Raw genomic sequence first — 9,873 nt, 5'->3', positions numbered from 1 at the left:
GCCAGTCCAGACTAATGGGACAAAATAGTGTAGAACAGAGGAGAGATACTGGAGGAATGAGGAATTTTTAACAGAAAGAATGCATCTAGTAATAGCAGGAATCATTCTGACACGGACTTGTTATACAGACCAAAGCTTCTAGGTTATATGGAAAGAAGCTAAAAATATGCCTGTCAGACACTAAAAAAAAAAAAAAAAAAAAATCAACACCCTAATACCTGTTCTAGATTTTTTATACATTACTATGATAATGAGAGATGTTTTCATGACATTGACACCTAGGAGGTCCTGAAAAGGATTCAGGTTTACATCACACCCATGAATTCCCTACTAATTAGTTTATGTAGTCTCATTTTGACAATGGTTTAAGGCTGCTAATAGAAAACAAATTTTATGAACAGGAAAACAGTTGGTATGCAACTTATACTCACACTTTTGGCAGCAGATTGGAAGTTTTACATCATGTAATATCCAGTCAGACTTGTCAAAGTAGACAGTATTAACACAGCTGTAAAATATGAATTATCAGAAACAAAACAACTGAAATGAAATGCTTTCCATCTATTGGCAGCCATCAGAACAATGACTGAAATAACTGAAGAACTTGATTTGCTGTAGTGCAGTAGCTCATAACAAAATTTCAGGATGGCAAAACTAAGAGCGGTTTAACACAAAGGGTGATTTCATATATCACAGAAAGGACACAAATCACTTCAATGCTTTTTACAGAATAAATGCCTTACAGTCTAAAAAGTGAAAGTTTGTAATATTAGCCATTCTTTATACTTGAGATACCTTAAAAATAAGAGATGGTACAGGTATACACAAGTCAGCAGAAAATTCATCCAAAACAACCGAAACTACCGTGGAGTACTTTGTTTCCCATTTGTTTCATGAATGTGACCTGTGAAATTGCAATCATCTGTGCTACTTTATGGGACTTTTTTCAAATTATGCAAATTCCTGTATGATGTCCTGCCCTTAATCATGGAACTAGTACAGCTGGTACTTAATCATTCCTCAACTGAAAATTTACTGGTAATTTGTCAATTCTGTAGACCCAGAGATACTAAAACTCTCTGGGAATGAGAATCTCTTACAATTACTAGGTCCCTTCTTTCTGCAGGGCCCATTCCTTGCACAAGGACTTCTTTACTCCTCTGCAAGAATAAACTAGAAGAACATGAAAGGAATGGATTCGAGACCTTTTATCAGTTGTTCCACAGTTCATTTAAGTTCTGTCGAAGTAATATCTAGCTAACATTAAGACAAAAAAATCAGTTTCTACTTCAAGTAATGTTACCACCAATAAAAATTACGTAAAAATAATACTGAAAGGGCACAGACTGTTACTCAGACTAGTAGCTGTGATAGAGGACTATGCAGAATTCCACTAAAACGCTATTGCTATTAAACTTCTATTAGCTGCTTTGTTGTTAGTAGAATTTTACAGCAGTAGTTAAGGTTTAGTCATCCTCTTTAAACATTTACCAATTCTGATTCTCCTCACAGGAATGTTATTTTCCCAACATCAAAGCCCTTAAATATTTGCTGATTCAGCTTTTTGGTCTGAAACAGAGGAAAATGAACCAATTAAAATATTCTGGAATATTTTAGCAACTATGTTTGAATAAAAATTTGAATCTATGCATGTATCAGTCCCACATGAGACAAAATGTATAGATAAAAATACAGAAGAAATTCAGACAACTAACGAAATCTATTTAATACCAGAAGTAATGAGAGAAGATTAAAAGTCAGCTGATGACTAAACCCAAGCTGAAGTCTAAATGCAGGTATGGCTGGCAAGCAGGGTTTAGAATTGGCTTTTAGTGCTTGTTCTGATGCCCCTTGTGAGATACAGGAAATTATTCTGAGATGTTTTGTCAGCTTGAGGCATTCTATAACTGCCTCTTGCGTTTAAAATGAGTAATCCATAGCAATAAGAAAAAGATGTTGGGAACTGCTCCTACCAAAGTAAAAACATAATGATATTTGGCAAATACAGATGATAGCCAGGACTTACCATGCTGTCAACAAAAATGAAGAGTCTGCTCATCTGAAAAATGAAGACAGGCTTCAAGGTCACAAATGAACTGGAGGAAGAAGGATGTGAAAAAGAAGAGAGAGAATCCGCATCAACAATAACATCTGATTCACAGTTCCAAGCAAATGCACAAGGAGTGATCACCTGCTATCAACCTCCGCACAATCAGCACGTGCACATTCAAAACAGCTATCAGGTACAATGGCCGCAAGACTCCAATGTTGGAAAGGGTGGAGTTTTTTCTGTAGTGCTAGGAACTGTCAGGCCTGTAACTGAAGGTGACCTTTTTAAAGAGGGGTGGCCTTTGAGCAAAGCAGCAGCATGCAGGTTGCATTTGAAGTGTCTGCTGTGACATTTTAAATTGTACATGAGATGGTGCAGAGAAAAGGGAAGAAAATAAGCCCCAACTGATCTCAAACTTTACAACCTGAACCAGAACAAATAAATCACAATTGCCAAATACTAAATAATTGGTAGGGCATTAAAAGTAAGGAATTTATACATAGCACCATCACCAGTTAGAAAAAACTCTCTTGCACTTCATTGGGTTAATTGTAAAAAGTCACGCTCAGTTGTCTTTAGAGTGTAGCAGCCAGGGATAAAAATTCTACTAGCAAGCCCATGCTCTGCAACTCAGCTGACCCAAACAAAGAATATCATGGAAACTTGATCCTGGATATGGAGACTGTAACGCTGACAACTGGTAGACTCACAGAGATACAAAGAAGCTAGATGACAATGCCATAAATTCTACCTTTCCTCTGCAGGCAGAAAATGACACAAGAAATCTTCAGGCCAGTGATCAGAAAACTGAAAACTCTTGAGAATAAAAGTTAAAATTTTATAAGAATTGACATGGCTACAAAAGTGGCTTATTATTACACCCAGTAAATGTTACCACCTCATTACCAAACTAATTTAAACAGACCGCTAGTATATGCAGATAAATTCAAAATAAGCACATAAACCTAAGTCGTTATATAAAGGTTTGTATTACAGTTGGCTCATTTTTAGCACATTTTGTTCTAGGGAGGCTGTGTGAAAGGAAAGATTTTTGCATTTCTATCAAGTTTCCAGAACTGGAAGTTTCTTCATGGGCGTTCATTTAAAATGCTCTGCTAGCTCTGTATCAGAGTCCCTCATTGTTAATAACCTGAGTTTCATAATACTTTTATGCAAACAGGTTGTCATATTTTACAGAGAAGCAACTAAAATCCAGAAAAAACAGCTGTTAAAAAGTGTAAGGAGTGCACAATTGAAATACGTAAACCATAGTGGGATTTTTTTAATAAGTGCAATTTTTACAGCATTTAGTATATCTTAAGCATAGCTCTAGCTAACCTGCAAATTCCCAACATAGTAAAAAGATGCCTTACACATTGCATTGCACCAAAAAAAAAAAAAGAAAAAATGCTTCACAGTCACCTTCTGATTAAAATGAGTGAAATTTTCACTACAATTAACTTCTCAAAAAATTCATTTTACACTGTCATGGGCACAAAGCCAACACTCACCATTCCATACTAGCACCTGCCCCTTCTGCAAGACCAGACTTTTTCTCTTCTGTTCTCTTTCATCCAGTGGAAGACCAAATTCATTTCAGACTGGGGCAAGATCTGCGGCTGAGCAAAAATAGCAGTTTTGCCTGTGGATGAAATACAGAATGACATTCCTCATCTGTTCTTCGAAGAGTTTCATGTGAACCTTGTGACGGATATTATTTGTCATTGTAAATAAATCTAACCACAATTCCAAAATTTTAAGTAATGCCCGCATATACTCAGGTGGGATGGAGCAGGATGGAAGTATAGCTCTTTACACAGGGCTGCTCTTCAACCTTCCCCACATAACTGTCACCACCATAGGCTTTGCTATGTAACAGCCCCTGTACATACTTGTAAGTAACGTAACGGTCTGCTATTAGGTTGGGTGGCATTTTTAGAGTGTATAAATGACAACAGAAATTAGAGACATAAATCTTATCTTTTACCTTGGATTCACACACATATACCAGTTCCCCATCTACAGAGACTTCAGACACAGCGCTGCTGCGTTACCTAACGCCCCACAAACCCGCTGAGCCACTAGTGAGCCATGATACGTTCCCACGTACTTAAAATCCTAAATTTTGCTGACGCTGTAATAACGTCACCACCTGCACGGCCCAGACTTCCCCTTTCACCGCGCAAACCGCAACTGCCTCGCCCAGCAGCGGATGCGCAGGAAGGGGCGGCTAGCGGCGAGGCGCTCCCCGCCCCGAGGGGCGCCGGGCCCGGGCCCTTCCGGCCGCACCGCCCAGCCCTCCTGCGCGGGAAAGCGGCACGGCCGCCGCGGGCCACGTGACCCGGCGAGGCGAGGCGCGCGGAGCGGCGCGACATGGCCGCTGCGCCGTGGCCGTCCCGCGTCGTGGCGGGGGGGGACGAGGACGGCGACAGTGACGAGGACGGCTGGGACATCGGCGTCGTGCGGGATGAACCGCAGGTGGGGCGAGGCCTCTCCGCTCCCGGTGCCCTCGGGCTGGGGCCTGCGGGCGGGCGGGCTCAGGGTCGGGTAACGCGAGGGAAGTGGCGTCGGCCTGAAACCGCGGTGAGGGGAGCGGGGCTCGGTGGGGCTCCCTGAGGAGGGTGGCATCGGGAGGGGCTGCGGCTGGGGCCTCCGGGGTTCTTTCCTAGCAGGTTAATGGTGGTGTGCCGCTAGTCTAGGAGTAAATAAAGCCTAAATTTTGAGGGTTTGTCTTATGTAAAACCTTTATGTTTATTTAAAGCACTTTTCTCTTTCCTCAATAACAGACCTCAGTCCCTATTTCACATAAGAATAAATCTGAAAGCAACTGGAGATCTATAAAGCTGTTTTATATCTTTAATCTCTGAAATTGTTTCTTGCTAATGTGAAGGTTCAAGTGATTTTATTGTATCTAATAGGTGTAAGGCATCTGAGAATGTGAGGTAGATCCTGCAAGGCTTTTTAACCATTGGTTTATCTCATGGCTGGAATTGGAAAATGGAAGTAACTGAATACTTGCAATACTTGCAGTGGTCTTGTAAAGGTTCGAGTCAGTTTTTCAGGGACCTTGATCTGTAAGTTGAGGTTCCTATCCTACTCTGGCTGAGTAGTGCAAAAATAGGGCTAAATTATTATATTGGTTGTTTCTCAACTTTGGTTTTCTATACGCTAAGCACTTATTAAAGACTTACACAAGCTGTTGGAAATATAAACACCGTGTGCTGGGGAAAGTTGTATAATTCTGAGTTCTCATGTTGTGACTTCAAAGCTTAAAATGAAATGCAATTTCTCTTCTTTACATACCCACTTGTGTCTGTAAAAGAAACTAGTGAATAGTTCTCAATTTATTAGTGTATTTGTTTTGTTAATCTAGATAATGCCAGCAACAGTCTTCAGATGCGCCTGCAGCTTTAACACAGAGCAAATCTGTGATGCTTTTGAAAGGAACTTGAGTCAGGCAAAACTGTCTGATGCATAAACTAGTCCTTTGGTCAGAGCATTTGTCAGCCAGATTGTTTATGATGCAGCAACACAAATGCTTCAATGCCACCACAGGAGTAGAACGAAAAAGGAGTGGCAACCCTTTCCAGCACTGGATTCATGCTGTATTAAGCCAGACAATTAGTCATTGAGCTACGATGCCCCAAACTCTGACTTTTGTGTGTGATAGATGCATTTCTTAGTGCTGTGCTGTGCAACATGTGAAATGTACAATAAAGGTACAGAAATGTGTTGCAACGTTTTTCTAGCACCAAAAGATGAAAAAGAATCTTAATTGAAATCAAATACCATTAAAAAAACCTAAGAGCAGCATAGCATGTCTTTTGAGAAAGAAGATACTTAACATTTTCAGAGAATGGAACCTTTCTGAAAAGTTAATTTTAAAAAATAATGTTTTACAGTAGACCCTAAGCAGGTCTACAGAGGTGGAACAAGGAAAGTTTTATCTTATTCTCCCCATCCCTCTTCTCAGCTTTGTCCTTTCAGAGTTCATTAGTGCTTTTATACTGAACTCAAGCTGCAGTTTTTACCTTGAAACAGTTACTAGGTTTTTACTTAACTTTTCTTTCATTACTAGCAGTTGGATCAAATGTTGCAAGCGGACAAGAAGGAAATGTTAAAGAAGGCTCTCTTTCGTGGTGATGTTTCATTAACTGAAGAACTCTTAAACTCTGGTGAGGAAAATCAGTTATGAAGTTGAATATTTTTAACTTGCAAGAATTCTAAAGCTTTAGAGTTTCTCATTTCAAAATAATGTGTCAAGTGCATGTAGGAGTATGTGAACGTACTTTTATTTTAAAGATGAAATTACTTTTCAGTGTCTCAGCATGCAGTATTACAGCTCATTCCTTCTAATTTATATTTCTTTCTTCAGCCAGGACTGCTGTAAAGTGAGAAAACTATAATGTGTGAACTACGAAACAAGGTAGTTCTTTGGTTTTGGATGCGTCTTTTCCCTGAAAATACCAATTACAAGCACTGAATTTGAAGTGCTTTAAATTGAGAGAACTCAGTGCATGGTCTTGTTTTGGTGTTGAAAGTTGCTGAGGGGGGTGGCTTTTTTTGTTTTAATGCTCCCCCAGTTTGGAAGTTCCTTTTTTTTTCTCACAACACAGTTAAGTTTCTGGTATGTGCCCTGTGTAATACTGCTGTCCTGGCAACATCAGCTGGACAGAGATTTTGTGATTCTGAAAGGTCTAATAGGGTTTATGTGGCATTTGTCACTAAAAAGTAGTTTGTCTTAACACTAAAAGCCTTTTTCCCTGTTCTGTTACTCAGTATTTGTAATGTGTTTCTGTTACTCAGTGTTAGGAGGATTGGATCACTTATTGAAGCATCCAGGGCAATCAAAAACTGCATAGCTGAGTTGACCTGCCTAGTGATAATTGTCAGGAAGTTCTGCTTCAGCAAGCAAGCAGAATATAGTAGCCAAGAGCTTGTTCTCTGAGGAAAATCTGTCTTATGGCTGCAAGAAAGTAGTTTCCTAGTTAGCAATGGGTTTTTCTGAGTTTTAAAACAATGACATTACTTGCCCTTTTAGAAGACGACTGTTTCTCACCACAGTGGAGAAAGATTTTCTTTTTAAATTAAGTGAACAATGTTGCACAGGCTGAAACACAGACATGTAATACCAAATTAAATACATCTTCTGTCTTGCTTTGAGAAAATGTGTTCTTATTTATAGTAGAGTTTTTAGTGATCTCTGTGCATCAGATTGCTTAATGGTTTTGTTACAGCTATCCGTTTTTAATTGCTTGTATTTCAGTCAAAACAGTAATGGTTTGCTTTCCATGTTGATGCCTGCTACATAATGAGCCATTCTATCCTGTTGAAGATGATGACAGTTATCTGTAAGAGCGTGAGGTCAAGGCCAGAAATTCCTGTAGTCTAGTGTCCCGTTTTCTGACATGCACAAGACAGTATCAGAAGAGAATCTAGCCTTTGACACCATCCCGCATGACATCCTTGTCTCTAAACTGGAGATATGGATTTGATGGATGGACCACTCGGTGGATAAGGAATTGGCTGGATAGTCGCACTAGTTGTGGTCAGTGGCTCAATGTCCAAGTGGAGATCAGCAAGATGTGGCATTCCTCAGGGGTCAGTACTGGGACCAGTGCTGTTTAATGTCTTTGTTGGGGACATGGTAGTGGTATTGAGTGCACCCTCAGCAAGTTTGTCAACAACACCAAGCTGTGTGGTGCAGTCAACATGCTGGAGGGAAGGGATGCCATCCAGAGGGACCTGGACAAGCTTGAGAGGTGGGCCTGTGCAAACCTCATGAAGTTCAGCAAGGACAAGTGGAAGGTTCGGCACATGGGTTGAGGAGATCCCAAGCACAAATACAGGCTGGGTGATGAGTGGATTGAGAGCAGCCCTGCAGAGGAGGGCTTGGGGTATTGGAGAATGGAAAACTGAACATGACTCAATGTGCACTCTGAGCCCACAGAGCAAATCGTATACTTGGCTGCATCAAGAAAACTGTGGCCAGCAGGTCGAGGGAGGTGATTCTCTCCCTCTCCTCCCCTGTCGCAAGACCCCACCTGCAGTACTGTGTCCCGCTCTGCAGCCCCCACACAAGAAGGATGTGGACCTGTTGGAGCGGGTCCAGAGGAAGCCATGAAGATGATCAGAGGACTGGAGCAGCTCCCTTATGAGGACAGGCTGAGAGAGTTGGGGTGGTTCAGCCTGGAGAAGAGAAGGCTCGAGGGAGACCTTATAGGGGCTTCCAGTACTTAAGGGGGCCTACAGGAAAGATGGGGAGGGACTCTTTATCAGGCAGTGTAGTGATAGGATGAGGGATAACAGTTTTAAACTGAAAAGAGGGTAGATTTAGATTAGATAGAAGGAAGAAATTCTTTCATGTAAGAGTGGTGAGACACTGGAACAGGTTGCCCAGAGAGGTTGTGGGTGTCCCCTCCCTTGAAGTATTCACGGCCAGGTTGGACAACCTGGTCTAGTGGAAGGTGTCCTTGCCTATGGCAGAGGGGTTGAAACTAGATGATTTTTAAGGTCCCTTCGAACCCAAACCATTCTGTGGTTCTAAGATTTCCTGAAAACATGACTTACCAGTAAATTTTGACCCATCCAGTACTGTCCTGCAGAGCAGTAAAACACAATGCCTCTCTGACAGGGGGGTGTTTCTGAAGAAAGGTAACATTGTCCTTCAGAGGATTAGTGCTCAGGCAGATTAAATCTTTGTCTCTGAAGTTGCCTTTAGTGTATGTTCAGTAGAGCTTGTAGGAGGCTTGCTACCAGCACTTGACCAAACTCAGGATTTGTGTTGGAAGTGGATTTCCTAGCAACAGTTGAGGCCATTCTTTCAGGTACAGCAAGAATATGTCTTCTGGCTGGCTCAGCCAGAAGAATTAAGAATATGTGGTGCTGAGGCAGTTACACAGAGCTCTTTCAGGAAATGGACATGCACAACGTCTTCTCTTACCCCCCATATAAAATGGCAACATACCAAGAATAAGTTTCTGAAGTAGGTGTCACAAAGTAATGCAAGCAAGGAGCAAGTTCAAAGATGACTTGAGTGTTTTGCTTTGCTTTGGGAGTAAAAGTACTTAACTCCATATAATTCATATGTTTGTTTTCCTGAAATGAGATTAAAAGTTATGACCTTGAATTTAAGGTTCCATTTTTCTGTATAAAAACAGCCTTTCTACAATAACTATTATTAGCCACAGTCAACAAAATATCTGAAAGAGATACTAGAGAAACTGTAGTAATCACACAAAGAACATAATTCTTTCTTTGCTGTTGTTCTGCTTCACTTGCTTCGTAGAGTTTCTGCTGTAGAGCTTGTCTGGGGACAGAAGGTATTTCTGCCTATTGCTGGTTAAAGAGGAGGGTATTTATCTGTAACTCGGATTGTAACAAAGAATGGTGTATTTGCTTTGCCTCCTAGACATAATTTGTGAGGTTATATGCCTGAAAAGCTCCTCTGCTCATGCCCACAAAGGAACCAGGTAATGGCAGGTGGGGGAGCACGAATAATACCCTAGCCCACCTCTTCCCAGGCCCATGTGGAAGTCATCAGCCCATCACAGGCCCCTCTCCACAATCTCAGAGGAGCAGAGAGGCCCAAGGGCAAGCAGGAACCCAAGTTACAGACACAGAGAAAGGGTCTCCCAGGGCTCTAATAGGGCCCTTCTACTTGGATGCCCGTGACTGTAGTCGGGTGAAAGGATGTGCCAGCCACAGGAGTGGGACCAGCAGTCCCTGTGTGTCTGTGGTGCCAGCAGCTGGGGGAGATAGATCTATCCCAAAGGGGAGCAGGATGAGACCATTGGTGCTGTCTGTGTTGATCAGCACATGAG

At 41.5% G+C, this 9,873-nt stretch overlaps 1 protein-coding gene across 1 annotated transcript in view; it reads left to right on the top strand.

The window, feature by feature from the left end:
* The first annotated feature begins 4,423 nt into the window (after positions 1 to 4,423).
* Positions 4,424 to 9,873, top strand: part of ASZ1 (ankyrin repeat, SAM and basic leucine zipper domain containing 1) — a 43,107-nt gene continuing 37,657 nt past the window's right edge. The window contains exons 1-2 of the mRNA XM_074901559.1: positions 4,424 to 4,528; positions 6,129 to 6,225. Of these exons, the coding sequence (XP_074757660.1) occupies positions 4,424 to 4,528; positions 6,129 to 6,225 (202 nt within the window). The remainder of the gene's footprint in view (positions 4,529 to 6,128; positions 6,226 to 9,873) is intronic.

This window comes from Athene noctua, chromosome 3 (assembly GCF_965140245.1).
Source record: "Athene noctua chromosome 3, bAthNoc1.hap1.1, whole genome shotgun sequence".
Classification (NCBI taxonomy): domain Eukaryota; kingdom Metazoa; phylum Chordata; class Aves; order Strigiformes; family Strigidae; genus Athene; species Athene noctua.
Note: the sequence above shows the minus strand (reverse complement) of the source record. Positions and strands in the feature narration are given on the sequence as shown.